We start from the raw sequence: 16,619 nt of genomic DNA, 5'->3' as shown, positions 1-16,619 counted from the left end.
CAAATGACGTCTTGATCAATAAAAACAATAAAATCGTTGTATTGTCACGATATTACTGCTCTTACTAATCATGACGTCATGTGATTGGACGTGTTGAAATATTATTTTCATCAAAAGCAGCATAGATGATAATCTTGTAGTTTTAGGAGGAAAACTTTTTAAAATTCGTTTGTTTTAGGTATGAAAAATGCATATTTATCTTATTATCGTCGATCGTTATCGCCCTAGTGTAAATGGGCCTTTAGTGCACTTTTCGAAAGTCTGTCTTGGCTCTTCGATTTACAAAATGAATCAACAATATAATTCACATAAATTCTTTAATTTAAAACATAATTATACAGATAAGAATTCAAGTGTGCTCTAAAATAAAGTTACACGTACGGCTTGTGAATACATAAAACGCTATACAAAAATATATGTATAATATATCCGACCTTCACGGCGACTTCTAGTACATAATTAATGAATACAGTAAGATATTACATTAAAAACTAGCACTTTGTAAAATTAATCTTAAATAGGCCTAATGTAATAATTCTTATATTTGGAACACTTGTAGTATAGGCCTACTTATATAATAACGTCATTATCTGATGAATGATTTTCAGCATTCGATCACGTATTTAATTGTACTGACTATTGCATTGGGCTAACGTGAATTTAGCGTAATTCATGTACGCAGAGCAGCACGCCCTAATTTAATGGAAAAAGTTAAGTTCATTATTTTTGGTATAGGGCTGGCATAAATATGTTCATTTGGAAAATAGGCGTATCTGTGTTGTTTCATTACGATGTATTACACTTAAGTTTATTAGTGGCCTTTCAACATAATTACGTTTTTCAATAACATTATATGATGTCAATTGATACATTTCATATAGATGTATTTACTGTTTATTTTACGTGCCGTAAATGCCCATGTGCTTATAATAGACGCTCTTCGCTGCTCCTATATCCAAACAACTTACCCGTCAACGGGGGTCATATACTTAATACATTTTTTTGTTATAAAATATACTTGCATTACATCATAATTCTATTTTCGTGCCTGCCGAGAAATACTAATTTAAAATTGCATATTATACATTATCAACCTACATACTTAAATAAAAAGTAATCAGAATGTGTGAGATATTCTAAGAAACGTCTACAAAAAGTATAATTAATCGTCGGTGAAACAGATTTGAAACAACGCTTGTGTACAAAAGACGGGCCTTAATATCAGCTCTTGAACGCACACAATTATTACAGTAGAACCTCTTAAGGGGACACTTTCGGGACCCAAACAGTTCCACTTAATATTATGTTTGTCTCCTGGAGTTGGCCGTAGTGTTAACACATATTTGAACACTCACATTTACACAGAAAGAAAGTAATTTCGATGCAAGTGATCGATAAGTTACAACTAATAACAATTACTATTAATAATATTCAACCACTTACTATTATTGGAAAAGCAAGCTTTCGTCAACAACATTTAACCTTGAGCATACATTGTGAATTTTGTTTAAACTTTATTTAGAACTTAACTTGATAAATGTCTAACTTACTAAATTATGAATGAAACCATTGAAAGCCAAAACCGATTGAAATTGAATTATAATAATAGCAGTTTAGTGCCGGTTGTTCTTTCATCAATAATATAATATATATATATATATTTTTAATAATTACCATCGCCATGAATACCACGGTATTTTTATCAACTCTGAGATACCACTACAGCTCTGTCTACACTATCAAACTAGTTTGACAAAAAATTGTGATGTGCCCAAATATGGTAATGATATGACGTCATCGTGTCCAAGGGCACATCACATTGTTTTGTTACATAAAGTTTGATAGTGTAGACAGAGCTTAAGAGGACACGAATGAGGGGAAATATTTCTTAACACTACAGCCAACCTTAATATTAGATTCTTTGGATTCCGAAGGATTCCACTTTAATGGAATTCTAACGAGTGTTGCTAATTTAATACAGACGTCATTGTTTTCAATATCATTCTAAATTAATGTATAAGGTAATATATTTTTATATAGATTGCTATTAATAATTAATTACTTTGCAACTTAACAATACACTATTTCTTCTTTAATAACGTATGATTGATTGGGGTAAAAATGTTATTTGTCAATTTATTGGACGCAGATTAAAACATGCAATTGCGTACGCAATTTTTTTTTAATGGAACTAAAAATGCATCAAGATGGTAAGAATGGCAGAGAATTTATCATAATATAAGATTATATATGCGGCTATTTTTATTTTACGTCCATTACTGGAAATGTATATTGAATTTTAAACGTTTTTATGAACGTCCCACGAAAGCATAATCGTAATGATCGAGTGAATGAAATCATCTAGTGGGAGTCAAGTAACGTTTGGATAATGAATAAATTGTTATCAAATCTAATAATAGGTATAATTACGCAGGAATTATTAATTATGAAGTGGAATTGACGTCAGAGACAATTAAAGAATATAATTTATGGGGTGTAATATTTGATCAAATTTAGGCGGTGAATGTTTAGAAGAACACACCGGTGGAAGACAGTAAAATGAGATAGCACATGATAAGAGAAACGCACGCGCGTTTAAACTGATATTATGACACGCATTGTGTACGCATGCGTCAACGCTGTGTCTCACTATCAATATTTGAATGAACTGTAACAAAAATATAATTCATATATACGAATATATAAAAGAACATGTATAAAAAAGATGATAAAAAGAACGAAATACTGTTACAAAAAAAAGCCCTAAATTAGAAAATGACTTTTTACTTAGAAACAATATAAACAAATAAAAACAGCAGCGCATATAAACAAAATAAAAATGGACTATTAAAAATATGAATATGCCAGTATACAAGAATACAGTCCCATTCGTCGGAAGAAAGCAAAAGAAGTATGTATTTTTCCATCGTGCAGGCCTACGAGAAAATATATCAGTATGTATTATAGTTTACAGTAAGTTCTGTTCTATCCATTATCTTTTTTCCAACAACAAATTTATATATAAACTGGTAACGGATTCACATTTTTAAAACTTATGTTCAATGGTGTACCACGGTTTACCTTTATACCCAATCTGGGTCATTTGCGGGTATTGTATTTCCAGGTAGATGCGGAAGGGGCCTTGTTTGTACAGCATTACTAACATCTTGATCTTTGTCCGGTGTTCCTGGCAGTGGTCGATTACTAAGAACAGCTTGACTCTCTCCAGTGGATGTCAGAGAAAGACTTCTTTGCATACTTCTTCCGTGTTTACTGAAAGATTTGGTCTTACTAGAGGTAGAGATGCCAGCTGCAATCTCGACTGGTCCTTTAGAAGAAGAGGTATTCTTCTCCGCTGATGCAAACTTTTTCGGTTTTGGTTTCTTCTCCGGTTTTTTATCGTTCTTTTTCTTGACAGTATTTGGACTAGAAAAATGACTAGCTGGTTTTACTGCACACGCGAAGTTCGTTTTCTGAACTTTTGTGAAGTCCGTAAAATGTCCTAACAAATTTGGATTGGAGAGGGATTTCTTAAGTCTTGTGAGTTTATCAGTTGTCTTGGGTGATCTTTTAGTGTTTGTTTTAGATGCTGATGTATCTAAAACTTCACAATACTCATCTTGCGATATTCCGTTCAAAATGTTTGGGTTTGATAGCGATCTTTTTAGTTTTTCTCGATCAATAATTTTCTTTGCTGGTGATGTTCTATTCACGTCTGCATATATATACCCTGTTTCATCATCTGCAGTAAGCTTAAGGTTTTCAATATCTTCATAAGCCGTGGAAGGTGCTGTTGAAGAAGCCTTGGGAGTAAGGTTTTGGCTAAGTATAGTATCTTCGTAAGCCCTAGGGTTAGTGGAAGAATCTACTTTGCTTACAATATCTTCATATGCTACACTTGGGACGCGTGACTTGGCTGCTTTTGTTTTACCTTTAACTTTGCTATAAACTGTCTTTACAGTGTTTATTTCTGTATATGCTTCTGGTAAAACTGTTTTAGAATTGTTCATTTCTGTATAAGCTTCTGGTAAAACTGTCTTAGCATTGGCCATTTCTGTATACGCTTCTGGTAAAACTGTCTTTGCATTGGTCATTTCTGCATATGCTTCTCGTAAAACTGCCTTAGCATTGGCCATATCTGTATATGCTTCTGGTAAAACTGTTTTAGCTTTGTTCATTTCTTTATACGCTTCTGGAATTACTGTCTTAACATTGCCTATTTCTGAATACTCTTCTGGGAAAACTCTCTTAACATTGTTTATTTCTGTATACGCCTCTGGTGGGAGTGGAAGTTGTCTTGATCCGAACCAAGATGGTTTAGATAAAGAAGTTCCTGGAGAAATGGACTTGGCCAGATCTAGTGACCCTATAAGAGGTGATTCCTCTTGCAAAGAACTTGTTGATATAGTATCCAGTAGTGCGTCAAGAGAAGGTGACTTTTTAATTTCAATTGATCGTTTCATGTCAATATAACCTAATTCTGCGTCACTTATTTTATCACGGTTCACACTTGCATATGGAACACTTGGCTGTCTTTGTAACCGCTCACGTTCTTTTGAAAACATTGTGAAATGTGTTTCTGAAAGAGATTTAGGTGGTTGCGTGTCTTCTGGTTCTGCAACACCACCAACCGCTCCTTCTGGTTCCTCTTTCACCTCCTTTGGTATGGCAAGCGGCACCATTCCTGGTACCATGCCTGGTACTAGACCGATGAACTGTGGTGACAGAGGTGAAACAAGATAACCTTGATTACTGTGAGGGTGTCCAGGCGAGAAATAAAAACCAGGACTGATTAGGGGTGCATTTTCGTAACTTCCAGTGAGAGCATTTTCATACGGGCTTGGTGTACTGACTTGTTGAACAATCGCTGCATGTTTGGCATTTGTCATTGCTTCATAGGCTTTCATCGATGAGGAACTTGCGCTGCGTGGTATCCCCATAGTAGTATACGCCATATGACCACCGACTGCACCGTGTAGCGGGTTACTATTGCGTCGATCAGGTCCTACTGAACTAGTGTCGGATGTAATAGAACTTCTATGTGAAAGTATGGAGTTCCGAGGGGACATGTAATGCACAGGAGGCGGTGTTTGATAGTGGTTCATCTCTGCCATGTTTTCTGAAAGAGGTCGTTTACTCGTATCTGGATAATCCTTTTGTAAGCTAGTGAATTCATCTGGTTCTAGTTCGTACATGTGTACAGGTTCATTTGCAAGACGACGTGGAAAGTCCTTTGGCCTGACAGCATCAGAAGGCATTGCGATATCATCATGAGGTAGAGATCCGTCCCGTGGAGGAGGCAGTGGAGGCGGGGTTCCAACAACAGTACCATTAAAATTGGAGTGTGCAGAAATTCCTCGTCCTGAGTTTTTTCTTGATAGAACAGGGACATCATTTTCCGTACCATAAGCTGCATATAGAACACAAAGCCATGTGTAAGTTGTGTACAAGTAGTGGTATACAATAGTGAGAACCCCTCCTTTGGGACACTCTTATTGAGGGATACCTATATTAAGTGGACACCTATATTGAGGGGACACCATTAGTGAGGGCACACTTAACATGAAATAAACAAGGAGAAATATACACTATGGTAAACCCCTAATCAGTGAACATTCTATTAAGGTGATTCCTTCTTTTTCACATGAAATGAACAAGATAACACTATGGCCGACCCATATTCAGGGGATAACCCTATTAAGATATTTGTTGGGCCCCAAAAGCGTCACCTCAATATTATACTTACACTGTTTTCTTTGAAGTCTATCATATTTAATTCTTTGATTTTGAGCTCCGGGTATTGATATACATGATGTGGCCATCCCAGGACCTATTAAATATGCAAATTGAAGTTACTTCAAATAAAAAAAAGTAAATATCATTGATTGAAACGTAGCAAAAGTCTATTTTTGATGGCTTATCAAAAGGAAAAAAATACACCAAATTTTTCTATTTTAGTTTTACTTTTTGTTTTAATCATTATATTTATGGTTTACGGTTTTTTTCTATCATCTAATATCACTAAAATTGTGTTGATTTAATAGGATTTTTTAAATGTATGCTTTAGTTACTCTGGATTTAATTTATTGTCTTGCATTATAAAGACTGGAATGTACAGTATACTACATAATGACTAGATATTAGAACAATCTTAAGCTCCGTCTTCACTATCAAACTAGTTTGACACAAAATGTGTGATGTGCCCAAATATGGCAGTGATATGACATCATCATGTCCATATATGGGCACATCACATAAAGTTTGATAGTGTAGACAGAGTTTAATATGAATAACATTATCAACCTGATATTTTCCTCTGGGGCAACAGGCCAAAAGTAGCAAGCCGTAGTGACTGGTACTGAGTAGCGACTTCTTCATCTGAGGGGGGTTGAGGTGGGCCACCCTGTGGACTTGCAATCTGTACCAAAATAAAATTATAGGATACATTAATATAATTGAATTGTAGGTCATCATAATAATACAATCTATCATATATATATTAATCAGCACATCCTGTTATCCTCGTTAATTAAGCAGTGACTTGACCGGTGTCAAGGTCACTAATTAAATAAGTTGACCACATAATCTATCTATCTAGCGTCTTCTGAAAAATAAAACTTGTCACATAAAATAGGGCACAAAACCAAACAACTTTTGAAAATGATTTGTTTGTATACTATGTTATTAACAAATTATGTAATGGGTTACTGGAATAAATTAATAACAATTGTCCCTTTTTTAATTGTACATTTCCAGCCCAGTGTTCAGGAATGTATGTACTTTACTAAACTATAGATGGAATGTTACATCTGGGTTTTGGTTCAGAAACATAATTTTCTTGTGCAATTCTTTCTTGTATTCAGTGGCTAGTCTGTATTGATGGTACAGAGTCATAGTACACCATTGGTCCTGGTTAGATTCTTACATTAATGCATCATTTCAATTTTTTTTTTATTGAGGAGATAATTTTTCATTTCTAAGCAAGTATACAGTAAGAATACTATGGCATAGAGGCTGATTTATATTAGGATGATAACTAGATAAATACACGTTTTTCTTACATACAGTAAAATAAAAGAAATTAGAAAAGTTTTCATTCTAACGTAGAACTACCATTTAAGCTGCCTTTAATGAAAATAATATTTTTCACAAGTAAAATCAAATGACGTCATGATCAATAAGAGAAATAATATTGTAACAATTTTATTGTTCAAAAGCTCTGTCTACACTATGAAACTGTATGTGACAAGAAAAATGTGATGTGCCCATATATGGACATACTATAATGATGTCATATCACAACAATATTTGTGTATATCAACTACCATATTTGGACACATCACACTAGTTTGATAGTGTAGACAGAGCTTTATAAATTGGATTTTAAAAATTATTGTTTTTACCAAAGACAACATAAATGGTTATCCTATAGTTCCAGAATGAAAACGTTTCTAATTTTTTTTGTTTTATGTAAGAAAATGTACCTTTATCGATTTATCGTTGATTGTTATTGTTCTAGTGTGTACAGTATCAGGCTTTAATATGGTCACATTTAACTGGTTAATGCATCAAGGTGACAATTCAGGAGATGACAATTCATAAGGCTAGACTAAGCACATGGCCTTACCAACACATGATGCAAGGAAGGAAGTTTGTGATTGTGTTTAACCTGATAGAAACTTGTTAATTGGTTATGAGTATCCTTTCAAAATACATATACATATGAAAGTAAATGAATGAAACAATGCACTATATAGCTGTGCTTTATATATCTTTGTGGTGGTATACAGTATTTGTTCATCACTCAAAAGCAAAAGAAGAATGATTTAATCTAGAATTCTTCTAAATTTAGATTCAGATCATGAAGTAAAGAATAAAAGAAAAATCTCTAACAAATGAGATTCTCAATTGAAACTGCCTTGTTTACTAAATTACTGTATTCCTTCCATCTCTAATTCCCTCAATGTTTTAGCTTTGACAATAGTCAGTTCTATATCCACCGAAAAAGCAATATTTTCTTTTTATTTATTTATTATATAGCAACATACTGTAGAAATTAATTTAAACAAATTTGAAATTACAATAAAGAAAATAGGAAAGAATCCAGTGGAATACATTGTTAATGTTTACAGCTACCAAAACAACAAGGAGAAATAATATAGGCCTACACATATTAAGGGGGACATTTGTTGGGTTCTAAAGGTGTTCCTATAAGTGTCCCTACTGTATCCTCACCTTTTCAGCTTGTGCTGCAGCAGTCGTGTACTCATCCATTAAATCAAACATCCTATTATCTTGTTCTGGTTGAGTCTTGAACATATAGCTGCCCTGACCCATCGGTGAATTACGCCCAGCATCAAACTTGAACTTGCCATCATCGGAACTTTCAAATCCACGGACACATTTCAGAGGCCATTGTGAGACAACAGACTTTGTTTTCTAGAAGATAAATCAATCAAAACTAGTAGTAGTAACTTTTTGTGAAATAAAACAAAAACGTGACATGTTTTAACTCAGTTGTAATACATTCGTACTAACAAATGGTTTACACCTTTCTCACAAATATCTTCAACTCTTCCATAATAAGAGTGTTATCATCCCTGTCTTTAGGTGTTATCAACCCCCTCTTTAAGTATGCTAAAGCCCTCCCTAGGTAGCCTCAACCTCCGCCCCAATTTCTCAACACCTTCTCCCTCCCAAAGTATCCTCAACCTCCTCCCCAATTTCTTACCACCCTATCCCCCTCTAAGTATCCCCAAACCCCTCAACCCTTCTGTAGCAACATATTTCTTAGTACCCTAGTTGACAAAGGCAAACATTATTGATAGTCCAATTGTATCTTTTTATTTCTCTCAAATATTAATCTAAACAGCACAACTAACCTTAGTTTATGTCCCCAGGGAACAAGTGGGTTAAAGTGTTTTATGGTAGGTTGTGAAATACAAAGGGTATAAAAGGAAGTTTGTTTCATCAGCTGACTGGCTGGTCTTAACTATTGTATCACTTCCTCATTTAGTTCTACTGTTTACAAATAAAAATATTGTTTTAAACAATAAAATGCTTGCTATTTTATTTTTATGATTACTTTTTAATTGTTTTTTTTTCACACTAAGAAAAGTTTGTTTCAAACAAGGTAAAAATGAATGAAAAGAGCACAAGAGGATGAGCTGAGGAGTAATCATTATTATCAACCACTCCCCAAGTATCATCAACCACTCCCCAAGTATCATCAACCCTTTCCAAGTATCATCAACCCTTTCCAAATATCATCAACCCCTCCCCAAGTACCCCTAACCCCTCTTGATCATGCATGTAGCTGATACATTTTATTCATTTATTATTATTGTGATAACTTTGGCATACCATAAAGAAAATGAATGTAATATCAATTTCAACGAAATTCACATATAGTAAATTCCTGCTTGTTACCTTTAGGGCTAATGTAATTCCCCATTTTGATATATTCACTAAACATTTTGAACTCTTTGCCCCAATTCTCCTCATTTCCTCTGAATCAGCCGGTATCACTTCAAATGTATCTCCTATGACAAAAGAAAAATATCAATAAAAATGCATACAATAACGAAATTTATTGTTCAATGACTTCGAAAAGAAAGAATGGTATTTTAAAAAATTTAGTTCAATGTGTAGCAACATTTAGGTAAAAACCATGTTTACTTCCTGTAGTAAATGTTAGCATCTATTGTAATATAATTAGATTAATAATATTTCACATGCTGTTTTTCTAAAGCAAGACTTAGTATTAAACTAAAGGTCTGTCTACACTATCAAATTAATTTGACAAAAAAGTGTCCAAATATGGTAGACATCATTGTGTCCATATTATGGGCACATCACATTTTGTCACAAAGTTTGATAGTGTAGACAGAGCTATGGGATTATAATTGTAGATTACAAATGAAAAAAACATTCTTATAGTATTCATTGAAACCTAATAATTTAACTATTCAACCTTTTCATTTGAATTATTTGTAAATTTCAATTTCTAGAGCAGAAACACAGAAGGTATGTTGTCAGGATGACCCATTTAGAGTAAAATTCATCATAATGACTTACCAGGAAAATCTGGTCTCAACTTCGTCTGGATTTGCAAGTAAAATACCCATAAGTCCATAGTTGGCTGCGTCTCGGCCATCAGACGGTAAGTATCAATTGGCGTCTTTATGTCAAATACATGTTGCTTTCCTTTCGGGTCAAACTTTTTATCGACCCGATAATGAGGCCAAAGTTTGAGAAAACCTAAAATAGTAAAAAAAAAAGTCACAATTTAAGGGTGGGTTCACACTATGTCTAGATACTAGCCTACCGTTAGTCAAACCATTTTTAAGAACTTTTTATTGGTTAGTGATATTTGGTAGAAATTTAAAAACATAACAACCAATCATCTTCTAGTATTCAAATCAGGGTTTTGGCGGCTCCAGTATAGTTTCTTGCTTTTCAAACATATAACTGGGATTGTTTGCTTTTTAGACTTTTTTATCTTGATAATGATATTACTGTCTTGTGTGTGTGTGAACATAACCTAAATAGTCAGTGTGTGAACATGGCCTAAATAGTGGTCAACAGTCCGTTCATACAAGAACTGAGAATTGAGATACAGAATAAAATATTCAACAATATAAGTACATAATGAAAATGTATTCTATTCTATTGACTTTCAAACCATTACATGAGAAATGAAACATCATTTCCTTTTCAAAGAACAAGTACCTAAAACAACAGAGTGTTTGTTAGTTAATCAATTAATTAAACAAGCACGAATGTGCGATACTCGGGGTAGAGCAAAAGAAGCTGTAATGACGTCATAAGACGGGATGTGACGTCACATACACATCAATAACCTCGCTACCAAATACGGCTATACAGTACCATCTTCGAGATGTCATATGGCTGCATTCGGTTTGAAATTAAAAAATCCGGCTCTATAGCTTTGAGGACATGTCCCTGTAGTATATTCATGCCAAATCCCAGCTCAATACTAAAATGAATAAGGGAGGAGTAGTACTTTATAAATTGCACTTTTTGGTCAATAGTGCCGGATTGAGGAGAAGATGAGAGAGTCCTAGACTCGGGTACCCCGAGTAAATACAACAGGACAAAAAATCCTATTTCCTGGGTAAGATGTGTACATACAGAACACTTCCTACTAAGTTGCCCTTTGTAGAAATGTGATCCTTTTCTACATGACTAAACAAGTGATCAATTTACAGATACAGTAGTACCCCAAGTGGAAACATGTTATAATATACTTTACACTACTCCAATGATTAATGAGCTAGAGAGAGTTACAATATCAGTGGGGGAGGGGGTGGATTGGGGAATACCAAAACTTCCAAGTTTCATAAAGGCACCCATAGTACCTAAGGCCGATTCTGGTGGAAATACAGTAGAACACATATAGGATAAACTTCCCTCCAATAAACAAAATCTTCCCTTCGGTTTTTAGTCATATTTATTTCACTGTCAAGTTTGTAGGCCAAAGTTTGTTGGTTTCATTGATTTTTTTTTTTTCGCCTATAATCAATCATTAGAACTGTCATTAAACACTTCTATTTTTTATTCAATGATGTTTTTTTCCCCTGCTTTTGTATTATATTATTATTATGGGTAACAAGATGTTTTACTGAAGACATATTTTAGGGCTTATTATAATTATCCAGATGTGTTAAGCTTTGTCTACACTGTCAAACTAGTTTGACAAAATAAAGTATGATGTGTCCAAATATGGTAGTGATGTACCCAAATATGGTAGTGATATGACATCATCATGTCCATATATGGGCACATTTTCTTGTCACATAAAGTTTGATAGTGTAGACATACTGTAATTATTATTATGGGTAACAAGATGTTTTACTGAAAACTTAAGCCTTATTATCAAGATGTGTTTAATTCAACCATACTGTAATTCAATTGTTTGATAATAATTATTTACTGCAGCCTGGTTTCCTGAAATTATATAAGTGATTTCAATCAAAGAAACACCATAAGAATATGATTTTGCTGGTAGGTGTTTTTAATGAGGGATTTTAATAATAAAACCATTAAATGTACTGGTGTAACTGCAGTATGTATGATTGATACTGATTTGATACTAAATTTTATATGATTGACATGGCAATGAAAAATTATTTATTTTCTTTATACGATATATTAAATTATAAATTATTATCATAAGTTTTAGAAAATATCATTAAAGATGTATTGTCCCCTGAAAAAATAATTTACCAAACATTTTTTGTTGAGTATGCCATTTTAATGTCACATAATAGTAATCCACTTTGACCTAAAAATGGATGGAAACAAATTTATTTACTTGAAAAACTGTAATTTAAAGCAAAAAAATAGTCAAATTGGCTGACAACAGCCAATGGGTTTTTAGTTGAATTTAACCATTATTTTTTTAAAAGTTTTTTTTCTACGGAAGTGAGTAACTTTATTAAAACTACAAAATAACCCTGATTTATTTAATCTTCATTTTTCATGTTTTTGGGGGACAATACAAGTTTTACATAAATTGTTATGAAAATGCTGATAAAAACTATTTACAGTACCGTACTTGATACACAAGCCCAAAACTCATGGGGTATATGATTACCCCCTTTATTGCTTCTGTGTAAAGTACAGTTATTTACTTTACCTTTTGGCTCATCAGTTTTATTTTGTGGCTTCTTTTCATGGAAGGCAAAAAATGCATAAGTGCGTTGCTCTTCTTCCTTTAAGTATAGAACGCAGAATTTATCCTTCCAACCCGGTGACCTTTTTAAAAAGCTTTTCTTGGCCTTTCCATTTTCATCCAAGGGTGTACCTTTCTTTAGAAACCCCTATTGTTATTTTGGAGAAAGCAAAACAAAAATATTTGATAGTGATATTATTACGCTTAAATAAAACTGAAACTATTACAAGCCTTTGAAATAACAACTGTGTGGTTTTCAATTCTATGAAAAATAAAGGGAAATTTAAAAGGTAATTTATGGCTACAGGTAGACATTCATTCTTTCATGTAATATATTCCTACACAATTAATGTAAAATTATAATGTATAATTATAAGTAATTTTTTTCAGTAATTTGCCTTTGAATGTATAATAATTATTTATAAATTTGAAAATATTATTAATATTACTTAGTACTAAAATATGTGGTTTTTAATTCTTACACTACAGAGTAGCTCTAGAACAATCTTATTAACAATCATGACTTATACTACTGTACTAAGTCATAGGTAGGCCTACTAATCTAATATTTTATACAGTATATCGTTTTACTATTAATAAAAATATATTTACTAGTAAATGAAGAATCATTGATTACATAAAATATATGTTCATGTCATAATAAACATCGTTTCTATGCCTAATAAACATAAGCTACACTTCTTCCTTGCTAGGCCTAGGACAATGAAACCACAAAGCCCCGACCGCAAAATACACACTCTTAACCTACTCTGCTGGCATTGGCTAAACCCCCTGTATTTCAATGTCAAATCAGGCCTAGGCTTGTGTACAAATACCTGGAGTTTTTAAAGACGCTACCTAATTTCTCGTTAATATAACTGTATGATAGCATACACATATAATTCCAGATCATACAAATAATAATGTTCAGGCCTATTAAATCAATAAACTGAACTTACTTGGTAAATAACTTCAATATGTGTCGTTTCTTCTTCGGCCATCGCCGCCCTTGTTTACTAATTTTTAAATGCCCTTTGACCTTACACGTTTAAAATAATAAATATTCATGAAACTTTTTCTTTCCGGATGCCGTACTTATTTTTTTAGATTTTAAGAAATAAAAAGAGTATTTCAATATTGTTCTATTATGGGCTTTCTAATGTCATTATTAATGTTGAATGAAGTAGGTATACCGTAACAAAAACAAACAATAAATAAATAGTTTAAGCAGGGAGATGTAATCAGACTCAGAAAATAAAGATAGCATATAAACATCGTTTCTATCTATCATATATCATTTCACTACTCTGTAGTGTAGGAATTAAAAACCACATATTTTATTACTAATAAGTAATAATAATATTTTCAAAAATAAATTTATATTATAGTTTAACGGAATGCTCAATATCTAATGTTTAATTTATGAAACAGCGCCATCAGAATTCTCTATTCAATATCCATGATAGTGTAGGTCTATTAAAACAGATATATAACTGTGACTATCTATTTTATTATTACAGTTAAATACGTGTACTATATTTTTGTTGAGCAGTAACAAGTCCAGATGGAAATAAATCGAAAGCGGCGGTTACCAGGAAGTTTGACCCAGTCAAGGAGACGAGTATAGATAACAATGTAGAGTAGGCCTATTACGTAATAACTCCAGTGAGTCAATGAAAATGTTTAGCCAGGGAAGTGACATTACTTTTATGGATATTGGTTATGGGATGGTGGTGGAAACGTATGGCCTATAAGACAGATGGTAATTACAGTGATAGATACAAATAAATTAGGTGATTAGAAGAATATGGGAGCATGAGAATGTAGCGATAAGCATGTTTAAAGATGAATAGAGGGATAAAGAATAATGATAGGATGCTAAGAGTGATAAAGAGAATGAGAAAGGATATGCGGCGAAGAATATATGAACGAATGAGGATGAGAAAGTGATGGGAGGATCAAATCAGGAGGATAATACGAACGATGATGATGAGGAGGAGGAGGGTAATACGAACCATTAGAGGAGATGAGCTTTATTGATAAGGAGGGTGATAAGAATGATAAATCATCAGAGGATGATGAAAAGGTGATGGGTTATGGTGATACGAATCATGAGGTAATGGGTTATGGTGATGAGGAGGGTGATACAAATGATGAGGTGATGGGTTATGGTGATGAGGAGGGTGATACGAATGATGAGGTGATGGGTTATGTGATGAAGAGGGTGATAAGAATGATGAGGTGATGGGTTATGGTGATGAGGAAGGTGATACGAATGATGAGTTGATGGGTACGGTTATGGTGATGAGGAGGGTGATACGAATGATGAGGTGATGGGTTATGGTGATGAGAAGGGTGATACGAATAATGAGGTGATGGGTTATTTTGATGAGGAGGGTGATACGAATGATGAGGTGATGGGTTATGGTGATGAAGAGGGTGATACGAATGATGAGGTGATGGGTTATGGTGATGATGATGGTAATACGAATGATGAGGTGATGGGTTATTGTGATGAGGAGGGTGATACAACTGATGAGGTGATGGGTTATGGTGATGAGGAGGGTTGATACGAATGATGAGGTGATGGTATGGTGATGAGGAGGGTGATACGAATGATGAGGTGATGGGTTATGGTGATGATGGTAATACGAATGATGAGGTGATGGGTTATGGTGATGAGAAGGGTGATACAAATGATGAGGTGATGGGTTATGGTGATGACAGGGTGATACGAATGATGAGGTGATGGGTTATTATGATGAGGACGGTGATACGAATGATGAGGTGATGGGTTATGGTGATGAGAACGGTGATACGAATGTTGAGGTGATGGGTTATGGTGATGAGGAGGGTGATACAAATGATGAGGTGATGGGTTATTATGATGAGGAGGGTGATACGAATGATGAGGTGATGGGTTATGGTGATGAGGAGGGTGATACGAATGATGAGGTGATGGGTTATTATGATGAGGAGGGTGATACGAATGATGAGGTGATGGGTTATGGTGATGAGGAGGGTGATACGAATGATGAGGTGATGGGTTATGGTGATGAGGAGGGTGATACGAATGATGAGGTGATGGGTTGTGGTGATGAGGAGGGTGATACGAATGATGAGGTGATGGGTTATGGTGATGAGGAGGGTGATACGAATGATGAGGTGATGGTGATGAGGAGGGTGATACAAATGATGAGGTGATGGGTTATGGTGATGAGGAGGGTGATACGAATGATGAGGTGATAGGTTATGGTGATGAGGAGGGTGATACGAATGATGAGGTGATGGTGATGAGGAGGGTGATACAAATGATGAGGTGATGGGTTATGGTGATGAGGAGGGTGATACGAATGATGAGGTGATGGGTTGCTGTTGTGGAGACGATGGGGTGATAGGAGTGTGATACGATCGATCAGATTGATGAGAAAGTGACGATCGACAGTTATTGAGACGATGAAGGTGAAGGTGAATAATAAGCATGTGATGGGTTGATGGTGATGAACAGGGTTGTGCGAATGATAAGGTGATGGAGTGTGGAGACGATTAAATTATTACTGTAGCGTGATACGAACTGCGATAATTATCGGAAAAATTACTTACGATTTATTAAGACGATGTTCTTGGGATGAGGTCTACAATGATAGTGGTGAGGAGGATGATACCGCAAATAAGACGAATTATCATACGGTGATAAAAGATATAAAACTGACGGTCTTTAATTATATGTCATAAAAATATTAATTGCAGTTGTATATGTAAGTGAAAGTTCAAACGGATTTAGTGTCTGAATGAAATTTAAAAAAACCCTGACGAATCAGAATAGATAACAGTTTATTAATAAAACGAGTAAAGATGGACGTAGTAAACGTAAACGTAAAAACGATCAGTTGCCATAGTCTAAAAAAATAGAATAATACTG

General features: G+C 34.2%; 1 protein-coding gene across 2 annotated transcripts; it reads right to left on the bottom strand.

Annotated features, from left to right (window-relative positions):
* Positions 1-309: 309 nt before the first annotated feature.
* Positions 310-13,721, bottom strand: LOC144837122 (uncharacterized). 2 transcript variants are annotated; one of them, XM_078692131.1, is made up of 9 exons: positions 13,657-13,721; positions 12,662-12,845; positions 10,078-10,260; positions 9,430-9,542; positions 8,236-8,439; positions 6,304-6,418; positions 5,747-5,830; positions 4,245-5,410; positions 310-4,079 (listed from the first exon to the last, which is right to left on the bottom strand). In XM_078692131.1, exons 1-9 carry the CDS (start codon positions 13,696-13,698, stop codon positions 3,084-3,086), a joined length of 3,087 nt encoding a protein of 1,028 aa, XP_078548257.1. In that variant the 5' UTR covers positions 13,699-13,721; the 3' UTR covers positions 310-3,083. The 2 variants fall into 2 exon arrangements, with proteins under 2 accessions (XP_078548257.1, XP_078548256.1); XM_078692130.1 differs by having other exon boundaries at positions 310-5,410.
* Between the last annotated feature and the right edge of the window lie 2,898 nt (positions 13,722-16,619).

The sequence above is a fragment of the Antedon bifida genome, chromosome 3 (assembly GCF_963402885.1).
Source record: "Antedon bifida chromosome 3, ecAntBifi1.1, whole genome shotgun sequence".
NCBI lineage: Eukaryota > Metazoa > Echinodermata > Crinoidea > Comatulida > Antedonidae > Antedon > Antedon bifida.
The sequence above is the reverse complement of the archived record's forward strand: the minus strand, read 5'-3'. Positions and strand labels throughout refer to the sequence as shown.

What these genes read in the sequence shown, in the direction of transcription:
- LOC144837122 (XM_078692130.1), bottom strand. Translation starts at nt 13,698, where the DNA reads ATGGCCGAAGAAGAAACGACACATATTGAAGTTATTTACCAA. An exon ending in CTGCAGCACAAGCTGAAAAG is followed by an intron (nt 6,419 to 8,235) that starts GTGAGGATACAG and finishes ATTTTGGTACAG; the next exon opens with ATTGCAAGTCCACAGGGTGG. An exon ending in GCCCCAGAGGAAAATATCAG is followed by an intron (nt 5,831 to 6,303) that starts GTTGATAATGTT and finishes CATATTTAATAG; the next exon opens with GTCCTGGGATGGCCACATCA.